This window comes from Manduca sexta, chromosome 24 (genome assembly GCF_014839805.1).
Source record: "Manduca sexta isolate Smith_Timp_Sample1 chromosome 24, JHU_Msex_v1.0, whole genome shotgun sequence".
NCBI lineage: Eukaryota > Metazoa > Arthropoda > Insecta > Lepidoptera > Sphingidae > Manduca > Manduca sexta.
In genome coordinates, this window is record NC_051138.1 from 2,797,729 (window position 1) to 2,813,137 (window position 15,409).

The following is a 15,409-nucleotide window of genomic DNA, read 5'->3' on the forward strand; positions in this document are numbered from 1 at the left end:
TTAATTCAATACAAACACGTCGAACGAACACGCGTTTATTATTCGTGCTCGGGATACACATTATTTACTATAAACGAACGAAAAAATGCATAATAAAAATTAAATTAGTCCTAGGTCCTGAAAACTAACTTATTTTAGTGTAGACTACTGTTTATTCAAATAATTTGCTCCCATGAAAAATATTTGTTTTTTAGATGGCGCTGGTGTCGTACCTATGATGATTATGCTATTGAAGCAGGATTTATATTTCGAGTACAATGGTCTCCATCACGGTGGATAAAAATATCTTACCACTATGAAATAAGGTTATGAAGACTTGGCTTAGGCCTTATCGTAATGAATCTCATTGAAAACACTATTTAACGAGGTTGTATGGGCTAGAACCCTTTGCCTTCCCAATAATAAAGGGAAAATCAAAATAAAAAAAATAATTAAATAAGGTCTCTAGGTATATTGTAATTTTCAAATTCACAGTATAACTACAATATTTAAGTATATCTTTATCTTTATTCTCAGTGGCAAAATATTTGATTTCATTTAAAATAGTAGATTTTAACATTATTTCGTTACCACACTGTGTTTTGAAATTATTCGAAAGTACTAAAACATAATATGTCACAGTGTCATTTCATTCATTTTTTATTAACTTTACGGAAAATAAACGTCAATAGCAACTAAATAAAATAATGTGAATAAAAAAATATTTACTTTTAGACCAACAAATATAGTTCCAACTTTCAATTTTAGTGCACGAGAATGGAGAGCATCACCGTAAGTGTTTATTTACAAAGGTTCCTTTGTTCTTGGATTTGTTGTAATTTTTTGTATTGTTTCAGAATTTTTCCGTATCGCTTATCAAGGGGTTCATAGACAGTTTGCGCGGGGTTACAGTGCTCTTATATTTAGATAAAGAAATAAATGAGCGAGCAATTAATAGATCACCGCAACCCGATTTTGAACATTCAAAACACAAACAAAAACAACCCATAGTTAAACAGTGAGTTATTTTTATATTCTAGAATTATCATAAATAAATACCACGTGCTTTATTACAATTTCATTTAGCTTTACATTTTCCATATGGTGTCAGCAAAATATACTAAAATAAAAGTCTAAAATAGATTTGTATACATTTTTTTTGCAAATGAGTAGTCTACACATTATTTTTTGTTAATTTAATTTACAATTATTTTTATTTATATGAAAGTTATTTTCTCTTACTTGTACTTACAATATTTTGTGGATACCACACATTGTAATCTAAAAAATATACAAAAATCACAGTCATGATCTTCCAATGATGGATAGGCAACTATAAATTAAAAAGTAAATTAAAATTTTTAATTTTTTCGAAGTTGCTTAGTAAAATAAAAGTAGTTTCTATATGGTGCATTTGGCTAATTTCAGATGGTTTTTCAATAAGTTGAGAGGAGACTCAATTTTTTTTCCTTATAAAATATTCAAGCGATTCTGACACTTTATACATGAAACTAATAATTGTTAAGGCTACTTATCATTTCATCATAAGGTTATCATTTCATCATATCTGAATTCTCTCTGTGTAAGCTTAAAAGTAGGTGATAATATCTTTATAGAAATTGAAGACCCATAGAAAATATCGGATATTTGCAGGGTCAGTTCAGACTTCATTTTTATAACACTTCAAAAGCTAGTATGATAAGTAGCACTCCCAATCAGTGTAAAGAAGAGCGAAAGCCACTTTTTTTCTTTCACTGGACACAATACAACTGTTATTGGTTGTAGCATTAACTGAGGTATATAGGGCGGGACAAAAAGAAATGGTGTCCCAAATTATGTAATGTAAACTAAAAACTAACTTTAGTTTCATGGTATTTTTTCATTATACAATCTTACCTTGTATCCGATCTTACCCGAATGCATCTTAGTTCTGTTTGCCTATGTATATATCAGCTATTTAATTCAATATCTTTAGAGAATTAACATAAAGAATGTTGTAGACATTTGGCTGAATATTATACCTGTGGGCCTCTTCATAGTTCTGTATTAATATTTTTAATTCTTGCATCACCCAAAAAGGTGGTAATTTTTATCATAAATAATTAAATAAAGATAATTATAATCAATCAACATTACATGTTCCTCATATGAATTGCAAAGTATTTATTTATAACAAGCTCGGTCGAAAAACATGTTCAAAATAATAAATTCTGCATAATAATAATTTTGAAACAGAACATGATTGGTATAAGTGGTCTAAATAAAATATTTGGAATACAATGCAGTCTTACCTTATAGTTCCCATACCATCCCATGCTTACTATATGGATAATTAAAAGAAAACAAATAAATTTTCTCATTTGTACACTAAAATCGCCTTATTCATTATGAAATATTGTACATTAATATTTAATTACACACCTCTTATCAACCTCTGAAATAAATTAATCTTTTGCAGGGAATCAAAAGTACTTACAAGAGTGTTACAGTCATGCATATTGAACGGATTTATATTCTTACTTAGTATATTGGTATTTGAGTATGTATTACTACCTGCGGTCAAGTACTTAGTGATTATAATATTTGGCCACGATCCTGGCGTGGCGCATAATGTTTGGGGCTGGATGCAGCCTTTCCTCTCCATGACCTTCAAGATGCTATGGGTGCTTCCACTGTTCTTGTTGAGTAAGCTCGTGAACAGTTTATGGTTTCAGGTGAGTTGATTTACTTTAAAAATTGAACCTGAATTGTAATAAATTTCTGCCTGGAATGTTAATAGGCTCGCTACTAGTATGAGATGGATGTTGCATTAAAGTAATGCTTAAAACTATTACCATACAGAAGTGGTTTATGTAGTTTAAATACATTTTGGCATTGCCTTACTAAATGAAAGCACATACTAGTTTTCTTAACACAATTAGTTACTCTGTCTTGTATTATTATCCCCACTGGGTGTGAGTCTACCAATACACATTAGGGCAATGTGATTAATTAGGGCCTAATCCGTAGCAATAGTTTAAGAGGCCTGTGTCCAGCAGTCAGACAGTATGTAATACAGGACTGATATTTTTATAACATTCAGGTGAATAGAGTAGAGCATATTTCTGTCGCAATTAGCAACATATACTAGTTAATTGCTAACAAAGAACAATTAGAGCGACCCAGTTGCATTCTCAATACTATCAGTATTTGTGTTTGTTCATATAAGTAGAAGAGTTGTGTCCTAGATACATTGAGATTGCCGGGGTATGCATTTTAGATGGACCCTAGTTTATAACAAATTGTAAGTTTATTGTACACATACGCAAATAAATAGCCCTTATGGCCAGTTAGATAATGCATATTTATTATTATAGTATCAATACATTAAGAACTGCGTTATTTCAATATATGAAAATAGAAGTAAGGAACTTTACCTGGACTTAGGTATACCTAAAATAAAAACAGACTGATCACTGAAATAATCCACGGTTTCATACGTGCATGGCAAACTGCTCCCACTGCACCTGATGGTAAGTGGAGTGGGGTCCAATAGAATGTCGACTGAGGAGAGATGATTACCCTGCGGCAGCTAACAACAAACGTTGAGTAGGACATACAAGAAGCGGTACATTTGTCCGGTACATGACGTCAAAATGTAAGAGTGGCTCAAAATTATATATTGTATTACTTCAAATTTTATGTCGCGGCCGTCGCGTTACTCATTCTCCATCTTTGGTAAACTACATATAGGACGAGGAAAGTGAGATAGAGAACCGCATACTACAAGTTACAATAGGACGTTATTTTACAATGAACATTACATTACTGCGTTTCGAGTCGCGAGCGAGAGGGAAATATTTTCAATGTTAACATTAAAAAATACTGTAAGACACGCATTGAAGTGCTGAGCCTCACTACGCCTCGCCTCATTTGAAGTAGGACATTGTACCGGCTCAATGCTAAAAAGAGGCTACTCTTATAAACTCTTTTTCATGTCATGTCCTACCCAACTCTACTAACAACTGCCTGTTGGAACCGCATGTATACAGGCTGATCCCAGAACGCGACATACTTTCGTGTGCCACTATGGCGGGTTTTAACATCCTGTGTATGGTGATATATATAATATATCCTACCACCAGCAAAAGTATAAGAGTCAAGAATAATGCCATCTCAATTTCATTACATAAAGTTATTCTAAGTGTGTTTCATAGGACATAGCGGATTCCGCATACAGACATCGCCGGGGCCGGCCGCAGTTCATGTCGAGTGTGAGCAAAATTATTGCAGACTCATTGTTCAGTTTGCTGGTGCAAGCGTTATTTTTAATGCAGGTATGAACTTAGTCAATGTATATTTGTACCTATATTTTTATAAGTAGAATAACTTACAATTGATTAGAAATACCTACTTTGCTTACCGTTTTCTACCTTATAATGAAATGTCGATCTTGCGTATTATTTAAGTATAATTCTAAATATATATTAAGGCCAGGGGGCCCTGTTCCGTCTATAGGGGCTAATCCGTCTTTCTGCAATTACGGACGTGCTATTCGAAGGACAGCTTCGATAGTCGTATATCTAAGAGAGAAATAAATCCTCTATTTACTTATACGGCCATCAAAGTTGTCCTTCGATTACGACGCCCTTGATTGCGAAAAGGCGGATATACACACGTAGACGGAATAGGGCGCCCTGACCTTACCAATTATTCTTGTTACTAGGGATTGAGGAAATTTCAAGCTTTTATAATTGGAATAAAGTTTAAAATATCCCGTTCGAACATGCCCCTTAGTTGCAATATTATATGTATGTAACCACACGCATACATTACGTGTGCTGGATAAAGTATACTAAGTTGTGTATGCTATATTCAACTGTATTTTAAATTGCGTAAGGCCGAAACTTTATCAAAATTAGAAACTCAGCATGGTCGATCGTAGGTTAATGTTTGTATATAAATTACCTTCGCGACACATCGTCGTATAAAAGTCGACTTTGTTTTCAAATTATGCTTACCTTTGATCGGCCTCAAACAATGGAAATTCAGCAGATTCATTTTCATCTTACAGCCGATTTCAATAAACGATCTCAATCTTAATTTTCAATCCCATCCCGAGACTAGACCAATCAAAATAAGTCATTTAAAAAAAATCTTTATCCTGATTGGTAAATTTTTGCGTCCGATCGAATAAAGCGATTCAGATCAATTATTGAAATCTGTGGTTAATGTGGTAAGGAGAACGTGCTAAGTCTCGGCCGTAATTCGTTTAACAAAATTGCCTTTTCGCTCTCAACGAATAATTTACTGCACATTTGTTGATCATTTAACAAAATTAAACATCTGCAACCTTGATTAGTGCCAATTTCTTTACATCTTGCCACGTTTAATGGCGTCTGAGGCATTCCTTGTTGCTTTCATATAGATACCTATTTTGAATTATTAAATGTGTGAAACATTATTAATTAGATCAGCATCTGCTGTTCCAAGCGTTAAAAAAATTAAAAACGAATACAAAATTCTAATTAAAATAGCAAAAAACGTTTTTTTTTTTTTCATTTAATTAGACTTTATTTGATTTATAGAGCTAAAGGTTGTCTGGAAAAAATCGCCGGTAGCGATAAAACCGTCATTTGTACTTCCTGTTTATTCATAATCTCTATTAATATACTTTTATAAAGACTTGATGTACAATCAAGTTTATAAAATAAGTAATAAATTATATATCTTTTTATACTTTAGTCTAAGATACCATCCAGAAACAGGCCTCCATCCACACAACAAAAATAATCAGTAGTTATAGTGGATTCTGTTTTCACTTAAAGGGAAACTGGGCCACCCTTAACCTGAAGGGCTTGGGGCGGGCGCTCAGTATACCGAGTTTAACTCGAGCAGAGGAAAACCTTAGCCTAAGATAATGCATTATTAAATATCATGTATAATATTAAAAATCATCCACAGAGCATGTTAGTAAGCATGCTGCCCATCACATACGTGGGCGAACTCCTCAGCCTGGTCCACATGTGCCTGCTCTACTCTCTCTACTCGTTCGAGTACAAATGGTTCAACATGGGGTGGGAGCTGCATAAGCGGCTGACGTTTATCGAGACGAACTGGCCGTACTTCCTCGGGTTTGGACTACCATTGGCTGTGCTAACACAAATACCGCAGTCTTATATTATTAGGTGAGTTTAAAAAAAAATAACGCTAATAGTATTATGATTCCTGTAGGCACGTATAAGGGCAAAGGAGATACTATCTTAGTAACAACACTGAATAGTTACAAAAGTAGCTGAGCGAATTCAAGATATTAAATTTCTTTTAAACTTTTGTCTATGTAATAGTTTTTTCTTCACTAAAATAAACCTCATAGAGTTTATTTTAGGTAACGAAGAAAGAATATTTCGATTAATGCTAACGTGTAAAAACATTTTCAAGTTTTTAATTTGTTTAGCTAATTTGCTGACTGAACGTGGGAATGGGCCTAATATACTGTCAAATAAAGAAAGTCGTTGTGTTCCTCTTTTTTTATACGGGCACATTGTAAGTGAAGTTGGGTCCAGATAGAGTGTAGACTGACGAGAGATGATTATCTCTTGCCACTCGACACAATAATGCTGGCCGAACACATCCATATTACAAACAACGAAAACAGTAGTTATAATGAACCGTATACATACAATTGAATAATCTTGATCTACAATGAATTATATTACCATCGCGTTACGTGTTCGCGTACTTTGTCCGCCGTATCTTATCGGTTCAAGGGAATTAAACACATGTCACCTTAGGAACGTAAATTATTCCTCTGTGTTACCCTACTTGTACCATATATGGTTTTTGTTTTATCTACACGCGTCATTCATGAGACCTTATAAGATTTTTTAAAGTATATTATAACTATGTTCATTGTCAGTCCGGAGTTTGGAATTTGTGCCCGATATGGCAACACTTGGCGAAAATTAAGTGCCTTGGTTACGCCTCTGCATACCCCTTCGAGGATAAATGCGTGATGTGTGTGTGTGTGTTTTTTTATTCTATGACTATACTCAATGACAAGCATGACTATATTTGATCATTAAAAATGGTCTATATCATGCATTAGTTCTACTAAAATTGTACACCGTATGATGCAATAAATTGTCTAAAAACATCGTCTTTAAGAGTTTGCCTTTAAAAACTTATCATATATTAATCATCATATATTTTTGTAAATAACATTCTTTTGCGTTATTTCGAATTTATATTTAGTTGCTTATGTCTATTTATTGTTTCCCTACATACATACATTTTTAAACTCACAATGTAAAAGGTGCATATATAAAATATTTGTTTTTGTTACAGTGGTTGTGTGTTCTCAATATTCTTCCCGGTGTTCATATTGAGCGGGAATGAAGCCACACCAGTCATAGGGAGGTGAGTTATGTCGCATAACATTGTTAACCTTACCAACTTCATCTATTTACAATTATGTTCAGGCTCAATTCCGTCTACGAGGCCAAATCCGTCTTTTGCAAATCCGTGAAGATTCTATTATACGACTCTGGTTAAAATATACCCTAAAGCATCAGATTCATGTATATAATGCCTTTGATTGCTAGTAACTTTTTTGGTGTAGTATATAATATTATATCAGCTATATTATATACTACCCCACTGTTGGGCACGGGCCTCTTTTAACTGTGAGTGATAAGGCCTTATTCCACCACGCTGGGCTGGTATAGGATTAGTAGACTTTACACACTCTCAAAATTCTTATAGAGAACTGGTTTGCTCTAGATGTTTTTCTTCGCGGTTAAAGCAAGCAATAATTCAATAAGAATACATACATAAGTTTAGAAAAGTCAAAGGTGTTTGTCCTTGGGTTTTGAACCTGTGGACATTCGTCTCGGCAGTCCGTTCCACACCCAACCAGGCTATCGCCGCTTTCTGTGTCTTTCTCGTGTAAATAAGGCTTAAATTAATAAAAATTCTATACTTTGTACAGTTAGTACACAACAAAAACGTTATCTTAATGACTTCCTTATGATATAGTCGTAAATGGAGGCAAAGAAGTTATTAAACAATATTTATCTGTTAAACAAAACTATTATTAATCATATCTGTAATAAGTATTAATATTTTAACTATTTGTCTATATGTCCTCTGCATGTGGTAAATGACAAAAATGACAGTTTCACGAATATATAAGACAAACTTTTGCCCGCAGCGTCACCCGCGTGGAAAATTTTTTTTAGGATAAAAAGTAGCATCTGTAGTACCCAGGAGTAATGTAGCTTTCTAATGGTGAAAGAATTTTCAAAATCGTTTCAGTAATTCCAGAGATTAGCCTCTGCAAAACCACAAACCTTTAGTCTTTATAATATTGGTGTAGATAACATTAAACGTAAACCTAACTTAATACGTTAAGGGACATTTTAGTCACTGTTTAGATAAAATATATTTACATTCTATTACTATTATGCTGTCAACACAAAAGACAAGGCAAAAATGCAAAGGAACTTAAAGTTCTCAGCTTATATTCGTAACTGCTGCTCCCATACTTATTTTCAATTGAATTAATTTGATATACATATATAGTATCACGCCTCTATCCTATAAGGGTAGGCAGAGACTATGGATTGCCACTTTGCACGATTCTGGCATACTTCTCTTGCTTCCTCAACTTTCATCAATCTTTTCATGCATTCCCGCCGGTTAAGGATATTTTTAGCCTGGACTTTACTAAAAATATCAGATATTTGACATTAGACATACTACACGTCACCAGAATTGCAAAATTAAATAAAGAAAGCAAGTCGCCCAGATCAATCATCATCAAAACACGTAGTCCCCGTACTCGGGACACCTTAATTGCTGCCGTATCAAAATTCAACAAGAGGAATCCTAATAACAAACTAAACTCTCATCATTTGGGCATCGGTGGCGCCCGGGTATCTGTCTTTGTGGCTGAACACCTCACACCTTCAAACAAAGCTCTGCATGCCTCTACCCGCCAGAAAGCCAAAGATCTAAGTTACAAATTCGTGTGGGTACGCAACGGAAGGATCTACATTAGGAAAGACGAAACTTCTCAAGCACTTCTCATCCGAAGTGAAAGAAGTCTCAAGTCCCTATCTTAGATTAATCAATACTTCCTGGTGTTTTTAATTCAACTTATTTGCTGTTAATTTTTAATCGCTACTTAGCTTTATTTTGTTACATTTAAGATATTTTTTTTTTTTTTTCCATGGCTAATATATATTATCAAAATGTTCGCGGTCTTCGCACCAAAACTAACATGTTTATACAAAATATCCTTACATCGAATTACGACATTATTATTCTAACAGAAACATGGCTTAACTCGGGAATTACAACTAGAGAGCTCTTCGACCTTAGGTATGTTGTTTATAGGAAAGATAGAGAACAAACCAGAAGTTTAAAAAAAGACGGGGGAGGCGTACTCATTGCAGTTTCAAATAAACTTCAATCTGCTCGGGCGAGCAACTTTGAATCGGAATGTGAAGACCTATGGATTACAGTGAAACTAAATATTAATAATATTCAGAGAAAACTTGCTATATGCTCAGTGTATTTACCTCCTCCCGTCAAATTAGATTCGTTAAACAAATTACTAAACAATTGTAATAATGTTCTTAGTCAAATCGATGATGTTCTCATAGTCGGTGATTTCAATCTTGGATTTATCAACTGGAAAGCACCCGATCTAAGCTGCCTAGGATTAATACCCTCCAACTACAACGTTTCTACTGGTTATTCCCTCGTAGATTTTATTTATTCGAATAATTTATCTCAAATTAATCACATAGCCAACGAAGATAATAGACAGCTGGATTTGGTGCTTACCAATTCACCCGACATATATGTAGATTTTCCGCAAGATGTTCTTTGTAAATTAGATAATAAGCACCCGGCTTTGAACCTTAATATTTCAACACAATTCCTTAACACTTTACGCCCCAAGCCTCGTGACGATTTAAATTTCTTTAAAGCAGACTATCATAGCATCTTACTTGAACTCAAGCAAATCAATTGGCACGAAAAACTACCCACTTATTTAGGCATAAATGATATGGTCGAACTCTTTTATGATACCCTAACTGACAAAATTACTAGGCTTGTTCCAATACGCAAGGTAAAACCCCAACGTTACCCACAATGGTTCAATCGAAAGCTTATTAAGATGCTTAACGAAAAAGAAAAGATTAGGCAACGGTTCAAAAAGTACTTAAATCCTCGCGATGAAATTGAATTTGATATACTTAAACAACGATGCAAAAGTTATTACAAGAAATGTTATAATGACTATATTAGAGATATTGAAACCAACATAGTTAAACACCCGAAATTATTCTGGAGGTACATCAAGGATAAACGCAACAATGATAGTTCAATACCTGCGGAAATGCATTCCAATAATATACTAGCTGACAATGGCTCAAGCATTGCAAATCTATTTGCCGACCATTTTTCATCGGTATACTCTTCCGATATACCTTCAACTTCTGACAATAATAGCGTAATGTCTTCAAACAGGCAACGGCCTCTATCCAATACAAATTCCCCAGTATGGTCCCAAACTTTAAGTACGATCCGTTTTAATGAAACTGTTATACTAAATAAACTAAAATCCCTAGACATTTCTAAAGGTGCAGGGCCTGATTATATACCACCCCTCTTTATTAGACGTTGTGCTACTGGTCTTGCTTTGCCAGTCACGATTTTATTCAATCACTCGCTTACAACGGGTGAATTTCCACAGAAGTGGAAAGTTGCTAAGGTGGTACCCATCCATAAGAAGGGAGACATAGCTCAGGTACAAAATTACCGCCCTATATCTATATTATCATGTTTCTCCAAGTTATTTGAGAGTCTTGTCTGCCCAATAGTTACGCAACATCTCAATCCACTTATCTCGAACCATCAACACGGCTTTCGTAGTCGACGTTCAATTACAGTCGAATCCGTTTATAATGACATCGAAAGGAATTGACAAACACGTCATAATAAGCGGACGTCATACAAAGCGTTTTGTGAAAAAAATACATTTTTATGTAAATAGTATGCATGTATTTAACTACTTTAATAAAGAAACATAGTAACTTATAAAATAAAATTTGCACGTAATAAGTACATACCTATGTATGTATGTATGTACATAAAAGTTATATTTTTTTAATGTAAGTAATCTGTAATTTTTGTCCGCTTTTGTTTTTTTATTTTATTGTAAAAACAGTCTCTAATACTATTGTGTATAGAAGACATCGCTATGTCAATTACTCACTGAGATTGAAAACAAAAACGAGCCACGTGCTGAATGTCGTCGGGAATCAAGGAACATTACTGAAGGCGTAAAGAATCATGTCGGTCATTATAACCGGACATAATTTATTAACGTCAATATAGGCAGAGTCATAATAAACGGATTATACTGTACCACCAACCTAGTCCCTTATATTACCAACATATCAGCTGAAGTTGATCAAGGTAGACAGGTTGATGCAATATACACCGATTTTAATAGCGCCTTTGATAAAGTCAGTCACACTTTACTTCTGACAAAACTTAATGCATATGGTGTGTTTGGTTCCTTACTTTGCTGGTTCCGTTCCTACCTAAGCAATAGAATGCAGATGGTGACTGTAAAGGGATATGTGTCTAAAGCATATATTGCTACATCCGGAGTACCTCAGGGATCCCATCTTGGACCTATCTTATTTACAGTATTTATTAATGACATAACTGAGGTAATTTACAATTGTAACTATGCTCTTTTCGCCGATGATCTCAAATTATGTCTTCCAGTGGACTCTTCAAATGATATGAAGTTGGTACAAGAAGACATAGATAGAATATACGAATGGTGCTCTGCTAATAACATGACTCTCAACAGTAACAAATGTTTTCATATCAAATTCACACGCAAAAAAGTTCCAATAAAATCACATTATAATATAAACGGTCACACTCTTCACGAGCTTACTGAAGTGAGAGATCTAGGCGTCGTGATAGATAGTAAGTTGACATTTGTTCCACACATTGACACTATTGTCCAAAAAGCAACTAAAATGATGGGCTTCCTTAAACGTAACACTAAAGATTTCCATAGTCCCCATATAAAGATATATCTTTATAATACATTAGTTCGCAGCACGCTAGAATTTGCCAGCGTTGTATGGAATCCAACATACACTATACACTCGCAAAGAATCGAGAACATTCAACGGAATTTTACACGTCACTTAGCTTTTGCAGCACCTGGTTTTTCACACAGGAACCCCTACACTATACGCCTCCATCACTTTAACAATATGATGTCCCTCAGACATCGCCGACAACTACACGACCTAACATTCCTGTATAAGCTGATCAACTCACAAATGGATTGCTCTGCCATTTTGTCACTTATTAATATTTCCGTACCTGCCAGGGTTCCACGATACGTTATTACTGATACATTCAGATCTCTTCCCTGTAGAACTAACTTGGGCCGTAACTCTCCTATTTCGAGACTGTGTACCACATATAATGCTGTATGTAAATCCGTAAAAGATATTGATATTTTCCACGACTCGCATAACAAGTTTAGACAAAAACTGTTGAAATATTTTGAATCTTATGCCTCCGATTGATTCCCTTTTAATTTTTGTCCTTTTAGCTTTTTAAGTATAACATAAATATAATTTTAGTTAGTTCTAGTTATATATTCTCATATTATGTAATAGCATAATTTAACAATGTACGCATTACTTTAAAGAATGTTGTGTACTCCTTTAAGTTGGTTGTGCATCAGAATGTGACCATCGTTATACTACTTCTGTAAAAATTCAATGTATAATCTGCTGGAGAACCTAAAATTAAATAAATAAATAAATAAATAAATTAGAAGGTTCGGTGCGGTCGACCCCTACCGGCTCTTCCATCCACATTCGCCTTATATATCTTCTTTGTCAGTCTCCTATCATCCATTTTCTCCAAATGCCCAAACCACCTTAGCATATCCTTCTCAAGTTTGGTTACTACATCCTCTGTCACTCCCATGGGTGCCGCCAAGATTATTTTCAGGAGGGTGCATCTACTATCTATCGTAGGTACTACAAGGTGGACGGACGACCTGGCTAAGGTCGCAGGAAGTCGCTGGATGCAGGTCGCTTCCAACAGGTCGACGTGGAGATCCTTGGGGGAGGCCTATGTTCAGCAGTGGACTTCCTGTGGCTGAGATGATGATGATGGTCGATAGCTCTCATGGTTATTCAGTTATTTTTATTGTTATTTGTTCCGGACAGGGGGTGCACGTGCACCCCCTTGCACCCACCTCCCGGCGCCCATGGTCACTCCAAACATGTTCATTACCGTAGTATTCCGCAGTCTATCATTAATAGTCACCCCAGATTGAATGCATGTATTATTTTCAGTGAATACCCCTTACGACTGTTCTCGCCGGTGGTGGCGATATCGAACGGCATGTTTCGGTTCGTGCGACAAGGCGCCGAGGTGGTGACGCAGAGGAACAGGTGATCCGCGCCACATACCTGATTATATATTAGGAATTAGCATCGTCACAGGGTTATGTACAATTATGGACACGATATGGAATTTGGACATCTGTATATGTGGAAAAAATCTGTAGTAGTCAGTTAATAATTTAATCACTTAATGATTTATGGTTACGCGAATGTTCTTTTATAATTTTCGACCGACGTTTCGAAAGCTTTGCAGCCTTCATGGTCACGGGAGGAATACTTAGAAGTTTTAGAAACGTCCAAAAAAAATTATAGTATAAAAACCGCGACAAAATCCGGAAAACAATTTTATTTCAAATACCCACGTTTTAAATTTCTGATTAAAATCTGTTAATTTTGTCTTATATCGCGTGTATGTTCATATGAGAACGGATCTGAAGTCTGTTTGTGTAGAAACTGAATGAAAATTTTTGACGCATATTTGTGACGTGAAAACTGGCATTGTTACAAATATGTGTCATTTATTGCTTCACGTAGACGATACATTTTATTACAATGAATTAATTAAAATAGTATTTATTTTGTGGGAATAGTTGCTTTGTATCGATGAGTAACTAGTCGATTTTTGTTTGACAGCAAAATCGGAACAATGTAGTGAAATACAAAGATTTTATTAAATCGATTCGACCTTCAAAAGTAATACTATTTTAAGCGCTTCACAGTCTAGAATCAACTACGCTACAGATCTAACTGTAAATAATTGTAAAATAATTAAACGAGTCTTTATGTCTACGGCATTAGGTATAATTTTGAAGTCTTGTCGGATTTGATACTAGATATATTTTTACATATAAGTACTTTTCAACAATTTGCCTAACGTACCTGAATCAGGAATGAGTAGTTCTGAATTCCAATCCCATGAGATGTATACATAAAAGGCTCGTTTTGTTAATATCACTCTGTAAATAGCATATAATTTTACATAACCCCGTTACAGAGATATAAAATTTATATAAAAATATATAATGCTCATGTATGTACATGTTGCTCATATATTAAAGCATATCACAAGGGATATAGGCAGCTGTTTAAATAATATTCCATTTGTATACTTTAATAAGGTTTGGTACATAATGTATGGCAAATGGTATAAATATATTGTATATTTGAATATTTTTATATATGATTTCATATATTGGGAATGCTGCGTGATCATTTTTATGCTTAAATATCGAATTATGTAGCAGATGCTTGTATGAAGGGAAAATAAAATGTATTTACTTAAAGGAAATTAAATATTTTCCTATGTTGCTAAATACGTGATTTTTGGAATATTATTTAATGCTTGGTTGTATTGTGAACTTGGTGTATATTGCGATGGTGCCTGGAGATATTATCACTTTTTAATAAGACATTACGTGACTTGAAAAAATATTGTTTTTAACTAAAACAATGGCTGGGATCAATCGTTGTTAATCGATTTTTTTTGGAATATCGATATTTTTATTACATAATACGAACAACGACATTACCTAGTCATATCCCTGTGTACTTGATTATAAACACGAGATAATTATTTTATATATCGATTTCAGAGTAATCGATTTTATTTTTTCGAGTCATGTAACAATATACATTATAAAACGATTGTAACAATGTGTTAATTAAATTGAATATTGCAAAAGCATTGCTGTTCGTATATTTTTATTTTCGAGTTTTTGTTGTATGTATTTAATTGACACGTGTTAGAATCGATATTATATTTTGTGAATGCAATCATTCTAGTGTGTCACACATCTGATATTGTGATTTGTCATGACATAATTTATTAAAATGATTTGACTGATTAATATATTTTTTTCTTTTACTCAAAACCATATTTTATAATTTGTCACCCATAAAAATCGCCATGAAAAGAAATAATTTAATCGATTATAGTTAATAATTATTTTGTTCCAAAAACTATATCAATTATAAAATTA

The 15,409-nt window shown here is 34.2% G+C and overlaps 1 protein-coding gene across 1 annotated transcript; it reads left to right on the forward strand.

The window, feature by feature from the left end:
* Positions 1 to 541: 541 nt before the first annotated feature.
* On the forward strand, positions 542 to 15,277 carry LOC115440610 (etoposide-induced protein 2.4 homolog). Its single transcript, XM_030164988.2, has 7 exons — positions 542 to 771; positions 837 to 997; positions 2,438 to 2,693; positions 4,176 to 4,295; positions 5,923 to 6,146; positions 7,306 to 7,377; positions 13,380 to 15,277. Exons 1-7 carry the CDS (start codon positions 757 to 759, stop codon positions 13,480 to 13,482), a joined length of 951 nt encoding a protein of 316 aa, XP_030020848.1. The 5' UTR covers positions 542 to 756; the 3' UTR covers positions 13,483 to 15,277.
* Positions 15,278 to 15,409: the final 132 nt, after the last annotated feature.

What these genes read in the sequence shown, in the direction of transcription:
- LOC115440610 (XM_030164988.2), top strand. An exon ending in AAACAACCCATAGTTAAACA is followed by an intron (nt 998 to 2,437) that starts GTGAGTTATTTT and finishes AATCTTTTGCAG; the next exon opens with GGAATCAAAAGTACTTACAA. An exon ending in AAGCGTTATTTTTAATGCAG is followed by an intron (nt 4,296 to 5,922) that starts GTATGAACTTAG and finishes AATCATCCACAG; the next exon opens with AGCATGTTAGTAAGCATGCT.